This window comes from Aulonocara sp. 'chitande type north' Nkhata Bay, linkage group LG14 (assembly GCF_057382095.1).
Source record: "Aulonocara sp. 'chitande type north' Nkhata Bay isolate Kocher_YH1m ecotype deep benthic linkage group LG14, A_spYH_male_GT1.1, whole genome shotgun sequence".
In the NCBI taxonomy this organism is placed as follows: domain Eukaryota; kingdom Metazoa; phylum Chordata; class Actinopteri; order Cichliformes; family Cichlidae; genus Aulonocara; species Aulonocara sp. 'chitande type north' Nkhata Bay.
In genome coordinates, this window is record NC_141357.1 from 31,021,809 (window position 1) to 31,038,288 (window position 16,480).

The following is a 16,480-nucleotide window of genomic DNA, read 5'->3' on the forward strand; positions in this document are numbered from 1 at the left end:
TATAGCGCCAAATCACAACAACAGTCACCTCAAGGCACTTCATATTGTAAGGTATTTGTGCCCATTATTTTACAAGTAAGTGTATTCACAGTTCACAAGGCTCTAACCAGCTGTGTTAATCTTCCTGAATATCTTAATAATCTTACTTTTAATTTCCTTTGTCCTGAGACAATACACAAAAGGATTTACAAGAGATGGGCCGAGGATGGTGCCAATTAACGATCCCTGGCGTTCTTCAAGAGTTAACACCACACCAAATCTGGTCAAGATAACAATGATAAACTGTGGACAGTATAAACATGATACACAAATCAGGTGACTCACAAGAGTGCTTCCCATTTTCTTTTTGTCATTATTTGATAATATTTTCACAAAAAATAAGATCCCACAATATGAAAGACAAATGAAAGTGAATGTGAAAAATGACACAAAAAAGTATATACTGGCAACTTGGTTGAAATATTTCTCTGGGTTAACACAAGTGGTTCGCATAACTGCAGCATAGTCACAGAAAGTGTACCTAAGCCTTGAATTGCAGTGAGGGAGCGGTGTAGCTGTTACAGGTGGAAAAAGTGCAAAACTACAGGCAACAATCCACAGAATGTATGTAAATACTAGTGTACGTGTAATTGTTAAATAACTATGATACTGAAGAGGATAGATTATAGCAATTAACCGATCAAATGCCATAATTGTTAAAGAAAACATCTCCATTGTTGCTCCCACCTGGTAAACATACATTTGAATTATACACTCCACATATGATATGGTATTAACACCAGCAAGCAGAACCCTGATCATTGTTGGAGTGGCACTAGAGGTATAAAGTATGTCAACAACAGCAAGATTGCAAATCAGAAGATACATTGGTTTATGTAACTGCTTGTCAGAAACAATGAAGATGATATTGACCAAACTTGCAAAAACAGCTAGTAAATAGGTTATTAGCATAACCACACCAACTGCTACAGGCCTTTTGACTGTGTCAAAACCACCTATAATAAAATGTGTTAGTTTGATTGAAGCATTCTGTAAAGACATATTTAACAAATATTAAGTTACAAAACGTTTCAAGATGTAGTTGGAGAAGTAAAAATATGCTGAAAATGTTAAGCGTGTTTAACAGTTGTAAAAAAGAAACTGGTATAACCCTTCTAAACTGAAACAGGTTTGGGTTAACTACAAAACAGTGCTTTCTCATTTTAAGTCTCACAACAACAGGAAGTTTTAACTTGGCAGCTCCCTTATCCAATCACACTGGATGTCAATTCTTTGTGTTTACATATCACAAGGGACTGCAGACTACAAGTCTAGTATGATGTCACCCCCACCCTCCAAAACCAATGATAGATGAGGATAGATTGGAAATCATCAATTTTAAATTCCACTAATTCTATTTCCATACTTCAGCACAAAATGCCACAGGGCTTTATCAGTACCAGTGAAGCCCAATTTACCTCTGATGCTTCAAATGCTTGAACACCTATATAAAAAAAGAACCCCAACAACAACCAAATGAAAAAAGGAAATAAAAACAAACAACCATTTAGTGAATTCCAACATTATATTATAATTTGAACAGACTTTATGAAGAAAAGAACATTTTTTTGGAGCATTTTTTAAGCACAAAATTCATATTGACAAAAAAAACATATGCAGGCCTTTTTACTGAGGAGAAGCAGCCTATTATGCGTAAATTCAGCAGATAAATGCATCGGTATAGAACTCTTCTACTCTGAGCATGTTCATATTTACTAACACACTTTCATACAGCACTTAAAGACTTTTTGACAATTGTAAATAAACTGGTCTATCTCTTGAAGTGGTTCTGAGCCACAATTTAACCTTTGAACTGGTATTTGTGTAGAAACGAATAAATGTGTTGTGGATGCATCACACAATATTTTATTTTTTAGAAATAATGTTAGTATTTTTAATTTAAGTGAATAAAAAAAAAACACAATAATTTCATTTCATTTGAAATATATATAAAATATACCAAGCAATAGAGTTAATCTTTTTTCCAACTAAATTTTCTTTGAAAACAAGACACAACTTTCACTGTGTTCCCTCTTAAGTTTGCTCATTAGGTTAATGACTTCTTTGTTTAAAAAGGGCTGATAGGAAAGATGTGTCATACTCACCCCTCTTGAGTGAATTATAATCAGTACCTAGCTCCAGTAATGAACCTCAGGGTTTGGTGACACAATACTTGTGTCTTTTATTTCTGTATGTGATTTATAGATATGTCAATTTTTTTGGCTTGATAAAGTTGGGCTCACATCATTACACATCTGAAATAAAAATCACTCAAAAATAAATAAATAAAATAAAATAATAATAATAATAACAGTTCACGCTGCTCACGGACCCCAAGACCCCAGAGCCGGGTCTGTGACAATGTTAGTGTTTAGTGTTAGTGTTGTACTTAGGAAATTCTGCATTTTGAGTCAAGGCTACGCCTGAATATTTAGATAATCATTTAAGTTTCTGAGTGGTTTTGTAATTTCCTCAGAAGAGCTAGAAACTGAGACAGTTGTTTAGCATGTGTGGAAGGCACGCTCACTTTAAGTTCCCGATTATTCATTGTGTTAGTCTTTCATCTTGTGTACATTAAGTAACTTTCACTTCACACCTGCTTCTCCACATGCTTTCTGCATTAGAGTCCTCCCTTATCTTTTTGCCAGTAAACACTTTTACAGCATTGCTATGTGCTGGAAATGTTACAGACGCAGAGGTTGGGGAGCCAGCTTTATGAAGGAAAGTAACTTGTGTCACATTGACATGGCTATCAAAAAATCTACTGAGGGCTACTATGCATGTGTCCTAATTCAGCGGTACCATTGGTAGGCCGGGCCATTTGAAAGCAGCAAGAACATAAACGTCAAAAGTGAATGGCTGTTAAATGTAACCTGACCTCCTTCATCAAATCATGTCTCCCCTTTTAAAGATTTTGCTGAGACCAGAGGAAAGAGTGGTGTGACTGGAAAGCTGCTCATACACAGTGTGTAAAAGCCTGTATCAATAAAATGCATAGCAAGGTGCAATGCCGTGTGTGTAGGTCCTCATTCTTGTCATACTCAAGAACACTGTTGGTCAAGTTACTTGAAAAAAGTAATCAGTAACTAATTAATGATTAGTATTTAGTTTTACCAGTTTTCTATGCTTTGAACACAAAGAGAGACTCTTGCAACTGGAGCTATGGAGGACAGCCAGCAAATAATGATCCATTTCAGCATCCTCAGTCCAACTGTCACGGCGGGGTGCGCCGATGTGTGCGGAAACAGGACCCAAAAGCAGATGATGACGAGGAATAGTAATGATTAACAGAAAAGTGAACCTTTATTGCGATGACGGCAGGAAATGAACCAAGAGACCAAAGCAAACAGGCAAAACACTAAGAAATAAAACACTAAGCTGGCAAAACACTAAGAAACAAAACACTAAAGGTACTAAGACCAAAAACTATAACTATGACTGAGGTGGAAAATAAACAGGCTAAGACTATGACTATGACTGTAACTCTGGTGAGATAAACAGATGAACTGACAATGGCATGAAGAAAACAAAAGGCTTAAATACAGACATGAGGTGATCAGGGGAAGTGGCGACACATGGGGGAAAACAGCTGACAGACATAAACCTAATGACAGGACCAGGAGAGGAAAGCTAAATACAATGAACAAAGAACACATGACATTGTCAGAATAAAACAGGAAATGACAACACAACTTAACAGACCTAATACGTGATGAAATAAGTAGAAAACACCAAAACATAGAAAACCCAGGAACAATAACTGCCTAAACTAAAGGCAAATAGGAAATAACACAAACTAATAACATATCAAAAAATACAAAGAAAACTCAGAGTGCTGGGTCGGAGACCCAGCCTGTGACACCCACACCTGTAAGGGGTAGTCATCCTGACACTTGAGATCTAACAAAATATCTAAAACGAAAGGAGATGATCAGCTGTGGCCTGCTGAGATTTGATGATTGACCAGAAAACTACTGGGCATACAACCTTCAGACGAGACGGGTAACAGCTACCTCGAGGTTCAAAAGAAAGAATGCAGTGCCTTTTCCTCCATTTTTCAGTTTTTGTCAAACTTGTGAATGAGGAAGCCAAAATTCGTAATGACCCCAATTTTAACTGTGTCACTGCTGCCAACACCAGCAACCCTAAAATTGAAAGGATGATACAACAGAAGTATCGTTCACCTGTTTCTGCTATGAGCACGGAAATATCAAGTGATGTGGGAGCCACCCCTAACAACTTGGACCCCGATAAACAATCTCAACAATAATATATACAGAGAAAACCCAACAATCATATGACCCCCTATGAGCAAGCACTTTGGTGAGTGGGAAGGAAAAACATCCTTTTAACAGTAGAGATAGTGTCCATTTCCCGAAACCTAACTGGAAGCTGATTTCATAGAAGAGGGGCCTGGAAACTAAAGGCTCTCCTTCCCATTCTACTTTTAAATACTCTAGGAACAACAAGTAAGCCTGCAGTGCGACAGTGAAGTGCTCTAATGGGGTGATATGGTAATATAAGGTCATTAAGATAAGACGGGGACTGATTAATTAAGACCTTGTATGTGAGGAATAGGATTTTTAAGTTAAATTCTGGATTTTGTGAGTTAGCAGCACACTTCAGTATGTGGGTTGTATCTCTTTAAGATGGCGGCGCACAGTGTTGCAGTGGCTCACAGCACTCCTTCTCAGTACTCCTTTCTTTTATTTAGTTTGTATGTCCTTCTTATTTCTTTGTATTACGTGCATGGACGCTGGTGCAACAACAGGACAATTATAAACAATCACTGCTCCCCGAACCTAGAGTACATGTCAGTAAGATGCCAGCCTTTTTTTTTTCTACTGAGAGAGCTAATGGTAGTGATCATCACGGCTGTGTATATTCCACCTGATGCCAACGTAAACACAGGGCTCTCTATCCTGCTGAACACCATTAACAAACAGCTGCGGGCCCACCCGGACGGTGTTCACGTAATTGCAGGTGACTTTAATAAGGCCAACATAAAGACTGTACTCCCAAAGTTCTATCGGCATGTCAAATGTCCCACTAGAGGAGAGAACACTCTAGACCAGGGGTAGGCAACGCCAGGCCTTGAGTGCCAGTGTCCTGCAGGTTTTAGATGTGTCCTTGATCCAACACAGCTGATTCAAATGGCTAAATTACCTCCTCAACATGTCTTGAAGTTCTCCAGGGGGCTGGTAATGAACTAATCATTTGATTCAGGTGTGTTGACCCAGGGTGAGATCTAAAACCTGCAGGACACCGGCACTCGAGGCCTGGCGTTGCCTACCCCTGCTCTAGACCATGTTTACTCCAACATCAAGCATCATATAGAGCCATACCCCTCCTCCACCTCAGTCAGTCCGACCACCTCTCCCTCCTGCTCTCCCCCGCCTACACCCAGTGTTGCCAACTTAGCGACTTTGTCGCTATATTTAGCGAGTTTTCAGACCCCCCCCCCTAGCAACTTTTTTTTCCCAAAAAGCAACTAGCGACTAATCTGGTGACTTTTTCTGGTGCTATTGGAGACTTATGACTTTTTGACATGAAAGCACGTATCTGTCTTACTCTCATCAAGCAGCGGGTGCTGCCGTGGGCACCTCGCCCATGCCAATGTGCTCACAGGCGGCAGGTAGTCCACGCGCAGCAGTCCCCCCTAGCTGATGTCAGAGCAGGAGATATTCGCCCCTATGCGATTGTGGCAGGATGAATGTTATGTCTCGGTTCAACCCACTTTCGGCCTGGCACATTAGGGGGGCGCTAGCATAAATAGTGGCGATTTGAGCATTACTGGATCGCTAACCTGTGATCTCCTGTTTGGTCACCTGACTTCACTTGGTGTTGCAGAGATCATCTGTGGGTCAGCCTTCTGAAGCCTCCATCGCAGCTGGTAGGTGTTTACTCAGTGTAGTGCATACATTACCTTACTTGGTGGTAAACAGATATTGTTTTTAGGTCGTAGCTGTAGAAGCCTCCTATGAGCCACTCTGCTCATGATTCGTGACGCTGTTTACTCGGTACGTAATTCAGTTTGTTACGATCTCTGCCTTTCATTGTTCTTATAGTAAATACTTATTATGCTTTGCAGGGAGTGTGGGCCTTAGTTTTACACAACGCTACGCTAACTGAAGTGCTGCTGCTTTGCTTTTACCATCTGTTCCTGTTGCGAGGTTTATTTTCCTGCTGCTGCCAGCCTTTTAAAGTGGTGCCAAAAAGTGATTGTCTGCCAAAAACTGATTTCCAATGTTTCTCTGTGTTTTTTATGTGCAATATCTTTACGCATGTTCGTAAATAGACTTCGGTGAACAGGGTTTACAAAGGGGTTATATAGAGAATTAAAAAAAATTATCAGTTTTTCAAGTATTTTTACAACTCTGTGTTATTGTACTTACATTATAACCAATCCGGTCCTTTATCCCCACTTAAAATATTTTTACAGAACTATTATAATATTTGCTGACATTTCTGCTGTCCTCTTGGCTAACTTACTCTTACAAAACACATTTTTAATGTTAATGAGATTTTTTTAACTGCATAAATAAAGGTTATATAAAAGTCACTGCCAAAAACTGATTGCGGCTTCTACCTTGTTACACGAATGTTGTTTGTGGCTCAAGATGACTTTATGTCATCCATAAGGGATGCATTTGACATATGTTTCACATATTACAGCCCAACAAGTTACTTATAGCAGTTTAAATACGAGCAATAACTTTTTGGGAAATCCCGGAAATCAGTTTTTGGCAGACAATCACTTTTTGGCACAACACCGGCTACGGGAGTCGGCTGGCGTACAGTTGGGTTATCCCCCAGCGCTGCATATTAGTTTTGTTGTAATATATTATAATATTCTTTTTTTTCTTTTATTCAGATGCGGAGGGCTGACGTGGAGGAGACTGGGGGCACCTTGGTGGTGGGAACTTTTGAGTGTTACACACCTGTCTTCTTTTAGTTTATTAGCGTCAGTGGGTGATAGTTTGCTGCACCGGTGTATTGGTGAGTTCTCTTTTTTTTGAGTTGGTGCGTGGCATCCCGGCCCCTCCACTGGTAAACCTCGGCTCTGAATACCTTTTTTTTAAGCACATTTGTACATTGATATTTATGATTGTGCTTTTATATGTTGTTTTAAATAATTATTAATAAATTGTCAAACTGTTTTATCATTGAATCTCATCTCTGTACTGAGTATAGCAAACCTAAGTGCCTTCTTGGTGATTAGTGTTACTTCCAGTATTTCCTGGGTGAAATTCCCAGGGTGTCGTTGTCTTTTAAACTGTGAAGAGTATTTACTTTATTCCCACCTCGTGCTGCCACACATACAAACTGCAAAATCAATCGCACATGAGCGAAGCCACTGCTGACTTTGTCTGAAGCTGTCTGATGAGGCTTGCTATGTCCATTTTGATGGTTTATGGTTAAAAATGTTCTTCTTTTACTGTTACTTTTTATGAATCACAAGGTTTAAAACTACTTAAAAAAGACAAAACACACACACACACACACACACACACACACACACACACACACACACACAGTCTGAAAAAATTTAAAATTAACATTAAAAAAAACCCCAATAATTGCTAAAAGATTGGTTGTTGTTTTTTAGGACAGCCAATAGCGATTTTCCTTACTGAGGAGTTGGCAGCACTGCCTACACACCCCTCAGACGCAGTGCCAGGCCCACCACAAAGACTGTTACAACCTGGCCTGAAAATGCTCTCTCCAAACTACAGGACTGCTTCACACAGACAGACTGGGACATATTTGAAGACCAGGAACTAGAAACTTTCACAGGATCAGTACTGGTCTATATCAAGTTCTGTATTGCAAATGTGACTGTGGACAAAAGCATTCGGGTTTTCCCAAACCAAAAACCCTGGATGACCAGCGAGATCAGCTCACTCCTCAATGCCCACAATGTCGCCTTCTGATCGACAGAGCTCTGTACGGGGCTGTTTGAGCTAACCTGAAAACGGGAATTAAAGAAGCCAAGACAGACCACAAAAGAAACAGAGTCCCACCTGTCCAGCAACAACACACAGAAGGTGTGGCAGGGAATACGAGACATCGTAAACCACAGAGGCAGCACTGTGAAAACAGAAAACCTGAGTGTGCAGCTGGCAGAGGAAATAAACAGCTTCTTTGCCCGCTTTGAAACAACGCAACAGCAGCACTCATCTGCTTTAGCCCCGCTCCCATCCGTATCCTCACCTGGTTCCTGCACCGCTCCATTCACTGTAATGGAACACGATGTCAGACGTGTGCTCCTAGCAGTGAACCCCAGGTGCTAAGAGCATATGCCCACCAGCTCACCCTCATCTTCAATCTCTCACTGGACCAGGCAGCCATCCCATCCTGTCTAAAATCATCCACAATCATCCCAGTACCGAAGAGGTCTCCCATCACCAGCCTGATTGATTACCACCCTGTGGCCCTCACGCCGGTAATCATGAAATGCTTTGAGAGACTAGTCCTTCAGCAAATCAAGGATTACCTCCCCCCAGAATTCGACCCCCACCAGTTTGAATACCGTGCAAACAGATCCACAGAAGACGCCATCGCCATAGCCCTCCACTCTATGCTGAGTCACCTAGAAAAGCGGCAAAGCTACGTCCGAATGCTCTTTGTGGACTACAGCTCAGCCTTTAATACAATCATCCCACATATCCTCATCACCAAACTGGTTACTCTTGGCCTCCCCCCTTTCACATGTGCCTGGATAAAGGACTTTCTCACAAACCAGCCCCAGACTGTAAGACTCAGCACTCATCTCTCATCCATTCGCACACTGAGCACCGGCTCCCCACAGGGTTGTGTGCTGAGCCCCCTCCTGTATTCTCTCTACACCCACGACTGCAGTTCGACCCACAACAACAATCTCATCATGAAGTTTGCTGATGACACCATGGTAGTCAGACTCATCTCAAAGGGAGACGAGGCAGACTACAGAGAGGAAGTCCTGAAGTTGGCAGTCGGCTGCCCTCTCCCCTCCCTGATGGACATTTATTCCTCCCACTGCCTCAGCAGAGCAGTAAACATCATCAAGGATAGTTCCCACCTCTCCTCCATACCTTCTTCATCTCCTCCATACCTGCTTCATGCCCTGGGGGACGGGGCTATGGCTCCCCACACTCCCTAGCAGATCGTTACATGGAGAAACCTTTGGAATACAAGCATGTTGATCCACACAGGTGTACACACGGGTGTTCACAGACGCGGACTACACCTTTCTTGGCTGCTGCCTCAAAGAACTTTGTGCGCTGTCTATCTTGCGTGCTGCACAATATCGTTTAATATTTAGTATCTACTGTTATCTACTGTTAGCTAGTTGATTGTGATGGTGCTGTATTCATTATGTTGCTCTTTTTTTGTTTGCTTTCTCTTCTGTTTTTTTTCTCCATACAAGTGATCCAGGTGTTTTGTTTTTTCTTTCTTTCTTCCCCATTTCTCACCGTCTCTTCTCCCCTCTGTTTTTCTTTCTCTCCCTCTCTTTCTTTCATTCTTTCTCCCCGTCCTATCCCCCAGTCATGTCTGTCCCGTTTGTAGCAACCGAAAATAAAATAATTACATAATTATAATAAAGGTCAATCAAATGGACCAATATGGCAAGGCCATAATGATCCACTTGGTAAAATAAATCCGCTTGGCATCTTTCTTGGCCTTAAGACAACAATTCTGATGGCTAAAGATCCAAACAGGACAACAAAAAGGATAGTTCCCACCCTGGTTTCAACATGTTCAGCCTGCTTCCCTCAGGGAAGCACTACAGGTGCATCAGCAAAAAAACCCCACAGACTGAAAAACAGTTTCTTCCCAAAGGCCATAACCACCCTGAACTCACACATGCATCGATAACACAGCCCCCAACCCACCCCACCCCCCAATTTTTCCCATTTCCTCTATGAACAACCACTGTGCAATAACAAATTCTATGTGCAATAACCCAACTGTATATACATAACACTATTTATTACATATTAGTTTTAAAAAGTGGTTTGTATATTTGTACATTTTATATATTTTTCTCTGTTAATACTGTTCATATGTATATAGTGCTGCAGAACTGTGCCCCCTTGCATGTTTGCACTGAGTAGGAGATGCTCTGTATCTCCTTGTACAACTGTATAGTAACAATAAAGACATTCTGTCACAGTCCTGGGTCGGTGACCCAGTGTTTTTGTACTTTTACTTTTGATACTTTTATGCAAGTATGGAACATTTTGTGTTTCAGAACTTAACTGTGTACGAAAGTTATCTTCAAGATTTTTGCATTAAATGTGACTTCTCACCTAAATAGCGTTTAAAAGTTCACAAATCACCTAACAAGATTTAGAAAGTCCATATATGAATATTTTAATATTTCAATGCAATTCAGTTTTATTTATATAGCGCCAAATCACAACAACAGTCACCTCAAGGCACTTCATATTGTAAGGTATTTGTGCCCATTATTTTACAAGTAAGTGTATTCACAGTTCACAAGGCTCTAACCAGCTGTGTTAATCTTCCTGAATATCTTAAACATCTTACTTTTAATTTCCTTTGTCCTGAGACAATACACAAAAGGATTTACAAGAGATGGACCGAGGATGGTGCCAATCAATAAACCCTGGCGTTCTTCAAGAGTTAACACCACACCAAACCTGGTCAAGATAACAATGATAAACTGTGGACAGTATAAACATGATACACAAATCAGGTGACTCACAAGAGTGCTTCCCATTTTCTTTTTGTCATTATTTGATAATATTTTCACAAAAAATAAGATCCCACAATATGAAAGACAAATGAAAGTGAATGTGAAAAATGACACAAAAAATGATAGAATGGCAACTTGGTTGAAATATTTCTCTGGGTTAACACAAGTGGTTCGCATAACTGCACCATAGTCACAGAAAGTGTACCTAAGCCTCAAAAAGCAGTGAGGGAGCGGTGTAGCTGTTACAGGTGGAAAAAGTGCAAAACTACAGGCAACAATCCACACAATGTATGTAAATACTAGTGTACGTGTATTTGTTAAATAACTATGATACTGAAGAGGATAGATTATAGCAATTAACCGATCAAATGCCATAATTGTTAAAGAAAACATCTCCATTGTTGCTCCCACCTGGTAAACATACATTTGAATTATACACTCCACGTATGATATGGTATTAACACCAGCAAGTAGAACCCCGATCATTGTTGGAGTGGAACTAGAGGTATAAAGTATGTCAACAACGGCAAGATTGCAAATCAGAAGATACATTGGTTTGTGTAACTGCTTGTCAGAAACAATGAAGATGATATTGACCGAACTTGCAAAAACAGCTAATAAATAGGTTATCAGCATAACCACACCAACTACTACAGGCCTTTTGACTGTGTCAAAACCACCTATAATAAAATAAGTTAGTTTGATTGAAGCATTCTGTAAAGACATATTTAACAAAAATAATAAAATTACAAAAGGTTTCAAGATGTAGTTGAAGAAGTAAAAATATGCCGAAAATCGTTAACAGTGATAAACAGTTGTAAAAAAACAAAACAAAAACTGTTATAAGCCTTCTAAACCCAAACAGGTTTGGGTTAACTACACAACAGTGCTTTCTCATTTTAAGTCTCACAACAACAGGAAGTCTTAACTTGGCAGCTCCCTCATCCAATCACACTGGATATCAAGTCTCTGTGTTTACATATCACCAGAGACTGCAGATTACATGTATGATGTCACCCCCACCCTCCAAAACCAATGATAGATGAGGATAGATTGGAAATCATCAGTTTTAAATTCCACTTCAAATGCTAGAACTCCTATGTAAAAAAAGAACCCCAACAATAAACAAATGAAAAAAGGAAACAAAAACAAACCACCATTTAGTGTATTCCAATATTATATCATAATCTGGACAGACTTTATGAAGAACAGAACAATTTTTGGAGCAATTTTAAGCATAAAATGCATATTGATTAAATAAAACATATGCAGGCCTTTTTACTTAGGAGATGCAGCCTATTATGCGTAAATAAAGCAGATAAAGGCATTGGTATAGCACTCTTCTACTACAGCACTTAAAGACTTTTTGACAATTGTAAATAAACTGGTCTATCTCTTGAAGCGGTTCTGAGCCACAATTTAACATTTGAACTGGTATTTGTGTAGAAATGTATAAATGTGTTGTGGATAATTTTATGCATCACACAATACTTTTTTTTTTTTAGAAATAATGTTAGTATTTTCATCTAATTAAATTTAAAAAATCATTTAAGTTAAAATATAGATAAAATATACAACTATACAAATAGATAGAGTTAATCTTTTGTCCAAATAAACTTTCTTAGAAAAAAAAGACACAACTTTCACTGTGTTACTTCTTAAGTTTGCTCATTAGTGTCATGAACCGAAGTTCCGTGCGCAAGCTGGACCCAGAAGCAGAACACACACACCAGGGTAGGGGAGAATAAAGAAACCAAATTTTATTATAACTAAAGGTGTCCCGTGAGAAGAAACAGATTACTCGGGTGCAGAAAAATGGCAGCATACGAGGGAAGGTGGAGTATGCGTCTTACGGTGATAGCCGGGCTGAGTGAACCAGAGGGGGGGGGGGGCTCCAAAAGGGGTCGAGGCGGCAGGGCTGATCGTGATCCAAATCTCAGGCGGGCAGGTGGCTCAAAAACGCCGAGTTGTGATCTGAGTACACAGGGCAAAACAGTGTTAGTTCAGATGGATAATTCTTTCATAAGGGCTTTCCCGCAGGTGTACGTTACCACTGAGAGACGACTACGGACTGGCGAGGAGCAGCAGGTAGGGCAGGATTAAATAGTCCACCTGGTGATCGCCTGGGATGGGATGCAGGTGTGGGGTTGGCAGCCACGCCCGTGGGCGTGGGCATCCCATCAGCACCCCGGACGCCGGGCCGCGGACCATGACAATTAGGTTAATGACTTCTTTGTTTACAAAGGGCTGATAGGAAAGATGTGTCATACTCACCCCTCTTGAGTGAATTATAATCAGCACCTAGCTCCAGTAATGAACAGAGATGGGCAGTAACGCATTACTTGTAACGTGTTACTATAATCCGATTACTTTTTTCAAGTAACGAGGAAAGTAAGGGATTACCATTGCAAAAACGCTAATTAGCTCACCGTTACTTTCCCATAAGAACGCTGCGTTACTGCGTTACTAAAACCGTGATTTTTTTTTGCGAGAATGTCTCATGACAATGACATAAGGGAGTGCGACATTCGTGGCAATAGCTGTGTGTAGATCAACAATGGATAATATATCGTATGCGGGAGAGAGTATGACTGTGCAGTGCTTAAAGCGTGGAAGTATTGACGTTACTTTGAGTTTGATTCCATAAAAAGTGACAAAAACATTAGCGTCCGCTGTTCACTGCGTGGGAAGAAAATGTCGTTTTACAGTGAAAAAACCCCTTAACTTCCGAGCAAGGACCGAATGCGCTACCATGGAATGGGAAATTCACAGACAAACTTGCGGATTCTTCCACTGACCGCTGCGGCACATCTGCACCAGGGCAAACATCCGCCTGCTATACAGGTAAAAATAGAGCAACAGGACCGCTGAGTCTTTGATTTTATTTATTTTCTGCTATGTTTCACTTGCATTTATTTGAAAGACTGAGAGTAAACACAAAAAAAAAAAAAAATAAATAAAAATTGTTTTATGTGCTGGAATCTGCAGAAAATAGGCTTAAGTGTTAAACAAATTTCTTCCAGTCAGAGAATGTTGCATATAATTTAATTTTTGCTTGATGCATAAAGTTAAAAGATTAAAACTAATAAAACAAGTTTTAAAAAAGACACTTTTCCATTTGATTACATTTTCTATGATGGATTATGCAGAAAAAATAGAACTGGGCTGAAAGATGTATTGCTTTATTACCTATTCGGGTTGTAAATCTTGTTTTTAAAAAGTAACTAAGTAACTACATAATTAGTTACTTTTGAAAAGAAGTAATCAGTAAAGTAACGGGATTACTTTTTTGGTGAAGTAATCAATTAGTTACTGATTAGCAGTATTTTAAATACGTAACGGAATACATGTACCGCCGTTACGTATTTAAAATACAACATATGAGTAACTATTCCGTTACAGTTACCGATTAAAAAGGTGGTATTCAGAATACAGTTACTTTGTTGAAATAAATGGATTACACTGCGGTACTTTCCTGTTTCATATCGTCGCGGGTCAGGACTGTTTGGGTTTTGTTTGACAGCTATATTCTTTTGTTCCAGGCGGCAGCGTTATGGTTGCCATGGTTACAGGGCGACGCTCTCTCTCTCTCTGCGACTGTGTGTTTCCTGGGTGAGAGAGCGCCTTTTCGTTGTTGTTGTTGTGCTAAGCTAACAGGCAGAATGCTACAAGCATAGCTCTAAAGAATGTAGCATCATGGGCAGTGTAGTCTGTTGCAGGGAGAATGGACTGCCATACACGTTATGGTTCTGTGAGCGCGAGGAGGGAGAAAAAGGGGAGTGGAAAGGTACGAGTTGTCATCGAGGAAAAACGGGAGCTGGAAGAACCAAATTACACCTTTCTTGGCTGCTACTTCGAAGCACATCTGTCCTGCGTGCTGCACAACAACATTGAATATTTAGTATTTACTGCTGTTTACACTTAGCTAGATTAATGCGATGGTGTTGTGTTTAGTATGTTGCTTTGTTTTTTTTTTTTGTATTTTTTGCTTGTTTTCTATTCTTCTCTCAACAGGTGATCCAGGACATTTTTTTTTTTTTCTCCCCCCCTTTCTCACTGTCCCTCTCCCCTTCTGTTTTTCCTTTCCTTCCTCAGACTCATGTCTGTCCCGTCTGTAACATCTGAAAATAAAATATAATAAATAATAAAAACAAAGATCGACCAAATGGACCAATACGGCAATGCCACGATGATCCATTTGGCAAAGTAAATCCATTGGGTATCCTTGTTGGTCTTCAGACAACAATTCTGATCGCTAAAGAGCCAAATGGGACAGGCAGAAAAAAAAAAAAAAAAAAAAGTGTAACGTAATGGAATATGTTACAGAATACATTTTGGGGCATGTATTCTGTAATGGAATACATTTTAAAAGTAACCTTCCCAACACTGCTGATTAGTTTTTTCAAGTAAATTGACCAACACTGCTCAGGACTGACTTAGCCCCTCCCTCCTGGCTCACAGCTTCTTCTTCTTGGTTGGTGTGATGGCATGCCCAGATAGAGAATGTCATTTTGCAAGATGTACTCACTGTTAACCTGCTCCACTCCAGGTTCCTTTTCTTTGGCCTTCCGGAAAAGAGATATTAAAGATTGATCAGATTTTTGGAGTTCAGCAATTTCAGTTGGAATATTAAACCCTAGGGGTGACGGTGTTGGCTCAGCGTCTGTTAGTGTATCCACAGGTGAAAATTTGAATTTCTCCTGCCTTCTTTGTCTGCGGGTCTTCCGTGGCTTCACCACAGTTGTCTCAAACTCCTCATTAAAAAAAAAAAAAAAAAAGGCAGGGCACTCAGGGTCTCAGAGTGGGTACTGACTTGCTTAGCCTGAGCTCTGGTAACAGCTACATTGCACTCCTCAGTCTGCTCAGACTCCAACAAATCAAAAAGCACAGGAAGGTCACGCCCTAACACGGCAGAGTAAGGCAAACTGTTCACAACACCCACATTCAGCAGATACATCTGGTCCTGAACTTTAATGTAGATGTCAGCTGTCGGATATCTTTTCTCATCTCCATGGACACAACAGATTGAAATTGTATCACTGGTGCGAACAATATTAGGTGGGGCAAAATCTGAGTGAATAAGAGACCGAGAACTGCCAGAGTCAAGAAGGGCATTGAGTAGAACCCCATTCACTTCAATCTGGCTCATTTTGATGGATTTGTCACTCTCCTGCTCAGGATCAGCATTAGAACGAGGAGCAAAACACATTTGCACCATTTTAGCAGAATTTCTTGGGCACATAGGTTTTGTATGGCCCTCTAATCCACAAAGATAACAAATGAGCTTCTTACCAGAGGCCTTTGGTGGTCTAGTGGTAGACTGAGAGCTCTTACTGGTGCTTGTATTTGCTGAATCCAGATGGTTTTGCTGAGGTATCTTCCGGGTGTCCCTCGATACCTTCCATGCATTATGGCTCCATGCTTGCCCCTTCTTTCTGGCAGCAACAAAAACATCAGCTAACCGAGCCGCTTCCATTGCTGAACCAGGGTTGTGTTCTCTGATCCAAACCTGAAGCTCAGGAGATAACATTCTGAGAAACTGCTCCAAGATTATAGTTTCACCAATGTCATGAATAGTTTTACCCTTTGGCTGGATCCATTTCCCATAAAGCTCCTTCAGTCTCGCATATAGCTCACGAGGGCTTTCATCTGGTTGAACGTCCAGGGATCTGAATCTTTGCCTATATGTTTCAGGGTTAATGTCATATTTTGACAGAATAGCTGATTTCACTTTATCAT

At 40.2% G+C, this 16,480-nt stretch overlaps 2 protein-coding genes across 2 annotated transcripts; both read right to left on the reverse strand.

Annotated features, from left to right (window-relative positions):
* Positions 1–102: 102 nt before the first annotated feature.
* LOC147314938 (olfactory receptor 6M1-like) lies at positions 103–1,041 on the reverse strand. Its single transcript, XM_086260304.1, has one exon. The coding sequence runs from the start codon at positions 1,039–1,041 to the stop codon at positions 103–105; it is 939 nt and encodes a 312-aa protein (XP_086116430.1).
* Positions 1,042–10,493: 9,452 nt separating this feature from the next.
* On the reverse strand, positions 10,494–11,849 carry LOC147314939 (olfactory receptor 6M1-like). Its single transcript, XM_086260305.1, has one exon. The coding sequence runs from the start codon at positions 11,465–11,467 to the stop codon at positions 10,529–10,531; it is 939 nt and encodes a 312-aa protein (XP_086116431.1). The 5' UTR covers positions 11,468–11,849; the 3' UTR covers positions 10,494–10,528.
* Positions 11,850–16,480: the final 4,631 nt, after the last annotated feature.